At 40.8% G+C, this 12,821-nt stretch overlaps 1 protein-coding gene across 1 annotated transcript; it reads left to right on the top strand.

The window, feature by feature from the left end:
* The first annotated feature begins 272 nt into the window (after positions 1-272).
* LOC148062843 (uncharacterized) lies at positions 273-2,911 on the top strand. The gene is made up of 4 exons (XM_087779025.1): positions 273-378; positions 446-541; positions 605-1,315; positions 2,531-2,911. Exons 1-4 carry the CDS (start codon positions 273-275, stop codon positions 2,752-2,754), a joined length of 1,137 nt encoding a protein of 378 aa, XP_087635151.1. The 3' UTR covers positions 2,755-2,911.
* Positions 2,912-12,821: the final 9,910 nt, after the last annotated feature.

Below are 12,821 nucleotides of genomic sequence, written 5' to 3'. Positions count from 1 at the left end.
TAGGACCGGCTCATAAAGACACTGGTTTGTGACCCCTGTAGGCTGCATTAAACAAATTATTAATAATACTTTATATATATTGTTATTATATACATTATTGTCATCTTATCCATCTATAAGAGAAAAACAGATTTCGACTTGAGAGAATATCCCAACCCCTGCAGTTGAGTGTTGCGACACACATCACACTCACACACACACTCTCACACAAACACACACACACACACACTGAAACATAAAGTAGGTTTGAGGAAGAGAAAGTTAGTCTCAACATGTCCGTGAGCTTCAACAGCAAAGCAGGCGAGATGGGATACAGCGGCTTGGACTTGATTGACAGCGATGGTCACTCGAACAATAAGAAGAGACGCAGCATTTCAGGTAGGTCTTCATTTTTTTTAAAGACTTAATTCTTTTTATTTTCTTAAATTGATTCATGTTTTGTCAGAGCGGTGTGTGAGACCTGCTGCCGTTTGTTCTATGCTTCTGGTTCTCTTTCTTCTGGTGGTGATCCTGATCCTGATCCTGATCCTGATGTCCCAAAGTGAGAATCACTGGTGAGTTTGTTCTCAAGTTCAATTCAACCTGAGTTCCTCATCGTCTCCAGGCTCAAGAACGAGCAGCGCTCACACCCAGGCGGCAGCAGGTGACAACACCAAGTTTGAGAACCTGACCTTGCAGTGGATCCAGCTCCAGAGCAAGGTCCACACGCTGGATAAAGAGAAGGACGCCCTCAGAGCTGAGCGAGACGTGGTCGCCGCCGAACGAGACTGCCTGAGAACGGAACGAGACATTCTCAAACCAGAGCGTGACGCCCTCAGAGCCGAGCGAGACGTTCTCAAACCAGAGCGTGACGCCCTCAGAGCCGAGCGAGATGTGGTCGCCGCCGAACGAGACTGCCTGAGAACGGAACGAGACGTTCTCAAACCAGAGCGTGACGCCCTCATAGCCGAGCGAGACGTTCTCAAGCCGGAGCGCGAAGCCCTCAGAGCCGAGCGAGACGTCGTCGCCGCTGAACGAGACTGCCTGAGAGCGGAACGAGACGTTCTCAAACCGGAGCGTGACGCCCTCAGAGCCGAGCGAGATGTTCTCAAGCCGGAGCGCGATGCCCTCAGAGCCGAGCGAGATGTTCTCAAACCGGAGCGTGACGCCCTCAGGGGGGAGAAGGTCGTCTGCGAGGCCGAGCGGGATCAACTGAAACAGGACAGAGAAGCTCTCACGGCCGAGAGGATCGAGATGATGGAGAGAAACCACAACATGAGTGAAGAGATAGAGAGAATGAAGAGGGAGGACAACGTGACGAGGATCGTTTATCCAAGTAAGACGTCTTGAACCTTCAAAAATGTTTCAGTAACACACTTAACCTATTCTTAATTCAACTGTTGTTTTCCTTTAACATCAATTTCACTGTTACCTCTTTGTAATTGTTGAATAATCTCTGTTGCTTATCTCGTCTCAAACACTGGCATCTTTAAAGGTCAACAACATGAACTTTTATCTACTTTTTGGACTTTATAAAATTACTTTTGGATTTGTGTTAAAATATTATCCATAGATTGTATGTTTATTAAGATTGGATTAGCATGGAAAAAAAGGCAGATTCATAATGTTAAAAAATAAATACATCTTAGTCCTTCTCATTCAATATATATATTTTTTTTAATAACATAGAAACATTACCTAAAACGATCCATATATTTAGTCATTCATAATTTAAATAATATAATAATATTCGACGTTGTGTCTTTTTGAAAATTTGAGGGATGATTTAAGGTAACAAATACAAAAATGTTTGCTCTTTAACTCATGATCCTACTTTTTAAAGGTTGTTTACAAAAGTATTTCTCCGTCAGTCACGTGATCGTAAGCATCAGAGGAGGAGAAAGGTTCGACCACAAGTTGACCTTAAGTTTAGAAGAAAATTAAACTCTGAGAAGGTCTGCGCTGTCTTTTGAGCCTATATTTTTTTGAGTATTGTTTTGATTGTTTAAGCGCTTTGTGACCCTGGTCCGTAAAGCCCTCTATAAATATTACTTACTTACTTAAGTTTTAAAGAAAGTTAAACAGCGTCAACTCTGAAAAGGCCTCTGGTGTCGTTATGGGAGCTCAGTCAGAGTTTGGTGATATCAGAACAAGTAAATAAGTTCTTGATTTGAGATTCTTCATCATTCGTGTGTGATCTTGATATTTTAAAGTAGGGCTTTTGTCACGGTCGACCTTTAAATCCATATTTAATGTTCATTTATCTTCTTATTTTGATTGTTTTTCACAAAGTCAAACCAGTAATAAGCTACTTGAGAAATATTTTTTTAATGTAGCCATTAGTGGGACAATAACATATTGGCTGTTTCACGTCCTCAAGTACTGTTTACAAAATGTTTGGATGACAGCGCCCCCTGCTGGTGAGCTCCTACGTTTAAGGTTGATGCAAATGGATCCTTCAATGAGAACTAAACAATGCCTTGGAAAAATGTTTGTTTTGTTGAATTATTGATTTTAAATTTTGTTTTAACCTTTTATTTCTTCCTTTTAGTCAGAGTTTGTCCGGATAAAACGGTCCAATTCCAAAACAGCTGCTACTACATCTCGCCACCGAACGTTCGCAAAACCTGGGTGAATAGTAAAAAAGCGTGCGAGGATCTGAACATGCACATGGTGGTGATCGACTCCGAGGAGGAGAACGACTTTGTGTCAAAGTTCTACCCGCGGATCTGGATCGGTTTGTCAGACAGACACAAGGAGGACAAGTGGACGTGAGTGGACGGCCGACCTCTGGACGGAGGGACCCACTGGGCGAGCGGGGAGCCCAACAACGAGAACAACGAGGACTGTGGGGAACTGTTGCAGTTGATCAGGAAATGGAACGACATTCCATGTAGTAAGAGTTTGTCGTTCATATGCGAGATGTAAGAGCCTCGTTTGGTAATCAACAGTGTTGACTTGTGGATCCTTTATGTACTTTTAACTTGATTATTTTTGGCACTATTTCTTTTTTTTTTCATCTTAAATTTTTTTTTTTCCTGATTGTGTGAATGCTGGGAAACGTTCACAAAACGTTCTGACCTATACTTTGTGCCGCTTCTCCTCGCACAAATTTTATCCGATTTGAACCATTCAAACTTTTATCAATTAAGCACATTTCCGAAATGCGGGTTTTGTTCTAGCTTTCTTTTATCTCTTCCACGCTTTCTTTTATTCCTATTATTCTACTCCATTTATTTCAATGGGGAAAATCTTCTTATACTTTTACTACTAATTCTACTACTACTTCCAACAGTACTTCTACTACTAATTATACTTTTAATAAGAATTCTACTACTACTTCCACTACTACTAATACTACTTATACTTTTACTACTACTTCCACTACTACTACTTCCACTAATACTTCTACAACTACTTCTACTTTTACTACTAATTCTACTGCTACTTCCACTACTACTTCTACTACTAATACTACTTCTAATTGTACTACTAATTCTACCAATACTTTTAATGTTCTATTACTTCCAATATAACTTCTACCACTAATACTAATACTACTTCTAATTTTACTGCTAATTCTACTAATAGGTGTACTAATACTTTTAATGTTCTACTATTTCTACTTTTACTCCTAATTCCACTTCTTCTACTTTAACTACTAATTCCACTAATACTTCCATTAATACTTCTACTACTGCACAGCAGGGCCAGCATTAACTCTTTCTAGTTTATTTTCCATTTATCATAAATGCTGCAATGATTTAATGACACGATTGATAATATTGATTAAAACTGTAATGGTGAAGATAATAAACTCCTTTGATTCGTTTCTGTTATCATTAAAAAAAACGTCTTCTTTCTTGTCTCTTTGAAAATATGTGGATCATTATGGCATCGATTGAAGTTTGTTGAACTAAAGGTTATTATGTATAGTTTATGTCAATATTTGCTCAGTTTTATGCCAAACATTTAAAGTGTTTGGTGTGAGCATGTGTGTAACGCACAGAAGCTGCTGTGATGCAAACTTTACAGTTGAATTTAATTCTGTGTTCTAGTAAAATAGTGTGTACATGTTGTGTTCATTGACTTAAAATCCACTCGTTCATTAATCATTAACTATCAATAACCACTGAGCGATGACGCAGGAGTCGCTCAAAAGGATGCGTTCAGGTGCAGCGTGTATTTCTGAAAACACTTAACAGACAATTAAGTCTGAAGCATAAAGTATAATTTCAGGAATTTAACTTTTAAAAAACATGTTTTTCAATACACAAAAGAATATAAAACTTTATTTTTAAACTGTATTTATCATATTTATAAACATAGACCATTAATATGTGATTAACATAAGAATCCAATTGATGAATATGAATTTAAGAAAGTTTTTTTTAGAATTCTATACATTTATTTACTACAATAAATATCTAAAGAACCAAACACTGAAAAAGAAACAAAACAAGTGAACGACCCAATATTTTCTACTCAACTCATATATTTATATCATATTTTTTAACCTTAATTTCTGGTTATGTTGTTTATTTTTATGCCATTTCCCATAAATTCATTCTCTATACATCGTTATTTTAATCTCAATTTACAAGTATTTTCATTTTTTCTATAGTTTCGAATGTGGTTCCATCAAACTCCCTGTGTCACGATCTCCTGTGGAGAGTTCTTCCTACTTTGTTTCCTTTTCTAATCATTTAAATGTTCTTGGGTGGGAGTTCCTGTCTCCTAGCCCCCCCGCCCCCACAGATGTGTCCCTGCTTTGTTCTTTTGATCCACGACCCAAGGTGTGAAAAGGGCAGACAAACAGACGTTTAAATAACCGTTGTCATGACTCTACGTCTGTTCCAAGCTTGCCTTGAGAGTTTAAGCTCTTAGATGAAGCTAGTAATTTATACTTTATATTTTGTTTATCTTTTAGCATTCATTTAAGTATGGTGTATACGTATAGTGTATAATCATTTTTAATCTAACAACTCCCCCTGTTGACGTGGCCTTTATAGGTCACATCATAAACAAAAAAGTCCAATTTTCTAAATCAATGGTTGTTCCGCAGCAACATTTTATAGTTTTTTATCTAATATTATCATCTTCCCAACAACATATTATTATCATGTACCCGCACACGCTATATGTATAACCGAAAGTATAATCATTTGTCTGCAATATTAATATTTTTTTTAAATGTTGACACAAGGTTTGGCCTTATTCAGAAGTGGTCTTTCATCATTCTTTCATCATGTTTCTCAGTAGTCCAGTCCATCAGCATTATCGTTATCATCATCATCATCTGCAGTCGGTCTGATTGTTCTTCATCTTCAATAGTCGGTGTGACTGTTCTTCTTCGTCATCTAGTCCTCTTCGTCCATGTCCCAATTCCAGGCGTGCAAAGAAAAAAACCGATCCCAGAAATCTGTCTTCTTCGATCTTCTCCGAGTCCATCTTCTTGAACCTACACACAAATAACCTTCATTCAGGAGTAGCTCTGACCAAAACAATTTTTTTTAATTAATGTAATAGAATTGGGTAATTTCCCCATGTACTTATCCGCTTGTTTCTTCTGATAGGGGAAGGTGTTTGATGATACTTCTCTTTTGAGTGCGTCTACTCATCCAGGTCAGAAAGTCCTGCGTTCCCTTGACTTGATTTTTTATATCCTCCACTGATTTTGACCCTGATTGAAGAGAGTTAAACACACGTCCACTGCCCTCAAGCCTGTTATCTGGCATTATGAGCCGACGACAATACATCTTCTTTTACCCCATTGGTTTTGTTGTTCGTGTTTATTTTGTATTTTTATTATTTCCATATTGGTTCTATTAACATTTTTTATATATTTTTTTATTTCTAATTTTAATATATATTTTATTTCTTCTTTAGTTTATTTTACATCTAGTTCAGTTTTAGTTTTAAAATGAGTTAATTCTTATTGTTAGTGTAGTTTAAGTTATAAGTTCATTCTTAGTGTTTGTTTGCTTCTCTTTTCATTTTTCTTTTCTTTTTCGCTTTGATTTACCCGGGGTGTCCCCCATTAGGACATAATACCAGGAATCCCCAAATTAGGAACATCACTTTCATCAATACTGTTCATTCATTGCTCATTCCATTCATACATCAACCTCCCCTAGAGGACACATAACATCTTTTTATGTTACCTGTCCTTTGGGCTACTGTTGTCTGATCATCTCATAGATCACCTTGATCCAACTCCCCCTGTTTAACTACGCCGTCTCTGCTGTAGTCCTTCTTGTGGAACCCTGTGAGAGTCTTAAGATGTTATTTTACCAGGTTTCCTTCTTATGGTGGTGTGACTGTTCTGCACTGGTGTTGGTGCCACCACCTGCTATGTCCTATTCCAGGTATCTCCACCTGAATGCAAATTTAAACCCGGATCCTCCATGACCTTTGTTAGGTCATTTTTAAGGCTTTCTTTGTCTCAACTGCAAAGGAGAACTAGACATATTCGTTAAATACAAGAAAAACATACAACTTTTATTTCTGCAGAATTGAAACTGGGGTGTTATGTTGTCTGACCTCACCTGTGCTGAACTTTGGAAATCATTCCTTTACCATTCAATTAAAACCTATGTCTATTTTATATGAAACCTTTTAAGTTTTTATTTTTCAAATGAATGTCACCACTATTTATTTATGTTGCTAAGACTTCTCTGTCAGAACCATGCCTTTTAAATGAGATTGTCAAGCATTGTACAGTAAGGATGCAATAGTAACCATTTTCACTTTCATTGATAAATTCAACTTCTGTAATTAGCAAATTCCTGATAAAAAACATACCTCATGGGCTTTGTAATGCAATTTTCTTTCAAAGCCAACTAGAATCCTCTGTGCATCACCGTCTTGCCCCGAAAAACATCTTTCCTTTTGACCAAATGTTTTTACCATTACTTATCCACAGACCTTTCTTAACCGACCATTTCAGCAACTGATTCACACCTCGACTTCTACTCAAAATTCCTCTCCTTACCTACAACTTACAACTGATGGACACAGGAGTGACTTTCTCCATGAGCCTGACATCATCACCCCCGCTGCACCACGGCTCATGTTGAATTGTTTACCACCCGTGGAATCTCAGCAGGGGTCCGTGTCCTTTGTTTTAACTGTCCTCACAACACAACTCAGCCTCTGTGCAGCTGATTTAAAACATCTCCCGTCCTGTAATTAGAATAGAATAGAATAGAATGGCTTTATTCATCCCCAGAGGGGAAACACACTTTCACAACAGCGCAGTTGGAAGAAAATAAAGTGCAAGGAGAAAGAAATAGTACAAGAGATAATACAAAATAAAATAAAAACGATCTTAAAAATATAGAAATTATTTACAAAATTAGAAATTGACACTATTAACAAAATAAAATAGAATAAAAATAAAATAAAATAGAAATAAAAAACGGAAAAAAAAATAAAAATAAAAAGCACACAAGAAGAAAAACACGCTACGGATTAGCATCAGGATATTTAAAGTAGAGAGTTAAATATCCTGACACCAGTTGGGATGAAGGACCTTCTATAACGCTCCGTCCTACACTGGGGGTGCCTGAGCCTGCCACTGAAGGAGCTGGCCAGCTCCTCCACGGTCAGGTGCAGTGGGTGGAGAGCGTTGTCCCTGATGGAACACCCAGGTATTCGAAGCTGTCCACCAGCTCAATGTCCGAGCCCTGGATGCTCACCGGTTGATGTGGTGGGGACTTTTTCCTGAAGTCAATCACCATCTCCCTTGTCTTACCGGTGTTTAAGCAAAGGTAGTTGCTCTCACACCAGTCAACAAAGTCCTTGATGACTGACCTGTACTCCAGCTCGCCCCCCCCAGACACGCAGCCCACAATGGCCGAGTCGTCAGAAAACTTCTGGAGGTGACAGCTGCTGGAGTCATAGGTAAAGTCCGCCGTGTAGAGGGAAAAAAGGAAAGGTGACAGCACTGTCCCTTGAGGCACCCCGGTGCTGCAGATGGTCACCTCAGACCTGCAGTCCTGCAGCCTCACATACTGCGGCCTGTTGGTGAGGTAGTCCATCGTCCATGCTGCCAGCTGTGTCCCAACTCCTGCGTCCTCCATCTTCTTCCTTAGCAGCGCCGGCTGGATGGTGTTGAAAGCACTTGAGAAGTCAAAAAACATGACTCTCACAGTGCTACCGGCGGCTTCCAGATGAGTCAGTGCCCGGTGCTGCAGGTAGATGACGGCGTCGTCCACCCCCATCTTTGGCCTGTAGGCGAACTGCAGCGGATCCAACGCAGAGCTCACCGTCGTGCGTAGCTCGTGGAGTACCAGCCTCTCCAAGGTCTTCATCAGATGGGAGGTCAGGGCGACTGGTCTGAAGTGGCTCGGCTCCTTCGCGTGTACCGCCTTGGGAACCGGAACCACACAGGAGGTCTTCCACTGGACCGGGACCTTCTCCAGTTTGAGGCTCAGGTTGAAGATGTGTGTGACCAACTCACAAAGTTGGTCAGCACAGTCCCTGAGCAGTCTGGGGCTGAGTCCATCTGGTCCAGCAGCTTTCCTGATCTTTAGTCGCCTTAATTCTCTCCTCACCTGTTCCGATGTAACAGAGAGAGGTGGCTGTGGGGGGTTGGGCAGCTGAGGCAGTAGGGCTTGTTGGGGGGGAGAAAGGTGGCTTGGAGGTGAGAACAGTTGGGGGGAGGGGGCTGAAGCAGGGGAAAAACAGCTTTGTGAAGAGTGAGGGGCAGAGGTGGAGGGGGGAGGGGGGCCCTGATCAAACCGGTTGAAATACTGGTTCAGTTCAGTGGCCCATCTTTGGTCTCCCCCTGCTGTGGCTCTGGCTCCACTCTGGCCATGACCTGAGATGTTCTTCAGGCCTTTCCACACATCCCTTGTGTTGCCCTGCGCCAGTTGCTCCTCCAGTTTCCCCTTGTATTCGTCCTTGGCCATCCTGATCGCCTTCTTGAGTTCACGCTGGACCTCCTTAAGCTCCTCCCTGCTCCCTGAGGCAAACACCCTCTTCTTCTTGTTCAGCAGAACTTGAAGTTGAGGGGTCACCCATGGCTTGGTGTTGGCAAAGCACCGCACCTTGCGGGTCGGTGTGACGTTGCCCTCACAGAACTTTATGTAATCTGTGGAATGGTCATTGAAGGTGTCGATGTCATCACCATGAGAGAACACGCTCCAGTCTGTAGACTCAAAGCAGTCTCTCAGCCTCTCCTTGGCTTCATCATTCCACATCTTAACAGTTCTTTTCTGTGCAGGCTGTCTCCTCACCATGGGAGTGTATTCAGGTCGCAGACGTATCAGGTTGTGATCAGAGCGGCCGAGGGGGGGCAGGGCGGTGGAGGTGTAGGCACCTTTTACATTTGCATATAAAAGGTCCAGAGTCTTGTCCTCCCGGGTGTGGCACTTCACGTATTGTGTGAAGGTGGGAAGAATGGAGGAAAGTGAGGCATGGTTGAAATCTCCGTTAATGAGCAGGAGAGAGTTCGGGTGTTTGAGCTGCAGGTCCGACACTGAGGCGCTCAGCCTCTCGCTCGCTGCGGCTGCGTCCGCAGAGGGAGGAATGTAAACAGTGAACACAATCACATGTGAGAACTCCCTCGGGATGTAATACGGGCGGATGCCCACCGCAACGAACTCTATGTCCTTAGTGCACACTTGTTCTTTAATGGAGACATGAGCGGGATCGCTCCATCTCTCATTAATAAACACCGCCACTCCTCCTCCTCTCCTCTTTCCATCCATGTCCCGGTCCGCACGCACCATCTTGAACCCCTCCAGGGAAACAACAGAGTCTGGGATCTTCTCCGTCAGCCAGGTCTCCGTGAAACATAGAAGGCTGCTCTCCCGGAAATCTCTCTGATGCCGGGTCAGCGCAGCAAGCTCGTCCGTTTTATTCACGATCGAACGTACATTTCCCATGATGATCGATGGAATAAAGGGACGGAACCTACGTTTCTTCTCTTGTTTCATCCGACCTGCTCTGCATCCGCGTCTTTTTCTCTTGATTTCCACGGGAATCGTCCATTCCGCGCTGAGAGAGAGAGCGGTGTTGCGCAACCCCAACAGCTGATCCCTGGTGTAAACAATAGATCCGCTGAGCGTGTCTGCCGACGGAGTTCCCAAAAGTGACGAAAATAGCAGAAAACCGTATGCAAAAGTTGTAAAAGTGGTCTCGTTTTGTGCACAACGGCAACAAGATCCGACCACTCTAAAGAAAAAATTAAAAAGACGCCAAAAAAAAGGAAAAAGTGTAATAAAAAGTAAGAAGAAAGAGGGAGCTGTTGTAACCAGCTGCTGCTCGTGCGGCGCCATCTTGAATTACACAACTTAACACATTCAGTTAGTAATGGCCATAAAATTGAATTCCTTTGTCTTGCTTATTATTAATCTGTCATTTTTAGCTTTTCTTTCTGCTATCACTGGTTTGATGAGGGCTGAGGATTCATATCAGGTAGGGGCAGGTGATGCCGGCCCCTTCTACTCGGCTTGCGGAACTGTGGTCCTGCATGACTACTAAAAAATGTAATGTAATGACTACATCCCCTTTTTATTTTAAGAGATTTGTAATATGCTGGGATCTGTGGGTAGAAAGGACATTCATTACTCCAGTGACCTGGTTGTCCACATGAAAAATCACTAATCACTAAACAACATGCTTGTTCTTTTCCCCCTAAAGACTTCCAGTTCTATGGTAATGTTTTTCACAGTTTCTTTAAGAATATCTTCTTCAGGAATCTCCAGGTCCCAGTCAGGCAGACTTCCAACCTTTCTCTGCTTTTTAGCCCATTCTTACCAGTTTTTCACAACATTTTTCCGATCCAACAGACTCATTCTTTCCACATATAAACTTACAGAGCGAAACAATACAGCACCACATGATGATCCTATTCCACGAGACTGCCATTTTACCCGCAGTTCAGATACATCCATTTCTTATTTTATTTTTTCCTTATTTATTTATATTTTATTTATTTTTACACCAACTGTTCGTCTCCCTCTCTATAAGAGAACTGTCACGCTTTAATACCTATATTATAATCCCAAACTTGATTATGATATGACAATCAAAGAAAGCTATTTTTACCCGTTTAAGAAAACTCATAGAACTTACAAGAAAAAACTATTTTTTTAAACCAGTAGAAACTGAAGAATTTCTTCACACAAAACTTGAAAAACACGCATTAACGTTGCATTAGTCAAGAAAGCCTGTTTTGTTTTTTTATCACAATATGGGTACTCACTATGCAACCAACGTAAACATAAAAAACGACAAGAGTATTTCAACTTGTTTCAATAAACTTGCGGCACCAACCTCGCAAGAAATGCTTTTTTTCCTCCCCCAAAAATATTATAACACGCTTGAATACTTATTTTATAATGACCAAAAATCTTTATAAAAAACTTGTAATATTAAATTCACAAGCAAAAAACGCATTTTTAACCGATAGAAGTCTACGGTAGTTGACCGTAAAACTACTTTTTCATATAACTTGGTAAAGACCAAGTAAGCCGTTTTTACTCTTTCTTTTTAAAATAAACTCGCAGCATAAAACGTTCAAGAAAAAAACTATTTTTTAGCTAATAGAAATTCAAGAAAGCTTATCTATAAATTTCTTTATTTAAAACTTGAAAAACACACATTAGCGTTAACGTTGCATTAATCAAGAATGTTGTTTTTTGTTTTTTATCATAATATAAGTATTCATAAGGCAGCGTAACCTATAAAAGCCTTTTTAAAGAAAACATTCCATTCATACTCTCGGGGGTTAAGCGTCTCTAAAGGGGTGAAGATAGATGCCTCTACAACGTGCCAATAGAGATAAATTTGCCACTTGAAATAATCCCAAGACAATTTTATTCAATCTTTGGTTACTTTATGTGCCGAGAGTCGTAACGGAAAACCTCACCACAACAACAACAAGCTATCTTTTTGTTTGCCTTACAAGAGGAACCAATCCACAACTCATCCAACTCACACGGCTTCAGACATCGATTAACTCAGCCAGACGAAACTGAATGCAGAAATTAAATAAAAGGTTTTCTGCTTACCTTAGTTTGGGCCCATTCGTTTGGCTGAGAAAACTTCAATCAGTCGCCGTCTTTTCGTCCAAGAATCTCCACTACAAATCCGGGTAATGGCACCATTTAAAACGGTCAAAACTCGGGTCCGTTCCGGGTGTTCCCACACGCTGTCACTTCCGGGTCTTAATAATTTGCTTTATGAAGACAAATGGTCAATGCAGAGTGTCAAAGGTCGTTTATTCGCCGCTTCAAGTCAAACAAAACACAAGCTTTTCTGATAGCTCCGGGAGAGACGGTCTCGATAGAAATGATAGAAACATCGCTATATTAAAGGCAACTTTCTGGGACGAGAGGTCCTCCCCCTATCGCCCTATTGGTTCCTTCAAACTCCCTGTGTCACGATCTCCTGTGGAGAGTCGTTCCTAATTTGTTTCCTTCTCTAATCATTCAAATGTTCTTGGGTGGGGGTTCCTGTCTCCTAGCCCCCCCCCTCACGGATGTGTCTAGCTTCGTTCTTTTGATCCACGATCCAAGGTGTGAAAAGGGCAGACAAACAGACCTTTAAATAATCGGTGTCATGTTTCTAATTCTGTTCCAAGCTTGTCTTGAAAACAGTGTGTCAGTCTGAGTGAAATGTTGATTGTGAATGTGTATTCAAACGTTTAATCTCTTAGATGAAGCTAGTAATTTATACTTATCTGAGACGAGATAAGCAACAGAGATTATTTAACAATTAAAAAACAGGTAACACTGAAAATGATGTTAAAGGAAAACAATAGTTTAAATAAGAATAGGTTAAGTGTGTTACTGCAACATTTTTGAAGGTTCAAGACGTCTTACTTGGAT

This window comes from Callionymus lyra, chromosome 17 (genome assembly GCF_982586985.1).
Source record: "Callionymus lyra chromosome 17, fCalLyr1.hap1.1, whole genome shotgun sequence".
Classification (NCBI taxonomy): Eukaryota; Metazoa; Chordata; class Actinopteri; order Syngnathiformes; family Callionymidae; genus Callionymus; species Callionymus lyra.
This window is presented reverse-complemented; position numbering and strand designations above follow the sequence as displayed.

Bases quoted from the DNA above. Each gene is read 5' to 3' on its own strand.
- LOC148062843 (XM_087779025.1), top strand. From the start codon at position 273: ATGTCCGTGAGCTTCAACAGCAAAGCAGGCGAGATGGGATACAGCGGC. The intron at 542-604 runs GTGAGAATCACT...CATCGTCTCCAG, and splicing joins CCTGATCCTGATGTCCCAAA to GCTCAAGAACGAGCAGCGCT. The intron at 1,316-2,530 runs GTAAGACGTCTT...TCTTCCTTTTAG, and splicing joins GACGAGGATCGTTTATCCAA to TCAGAGTTTGTCCGGATAAA.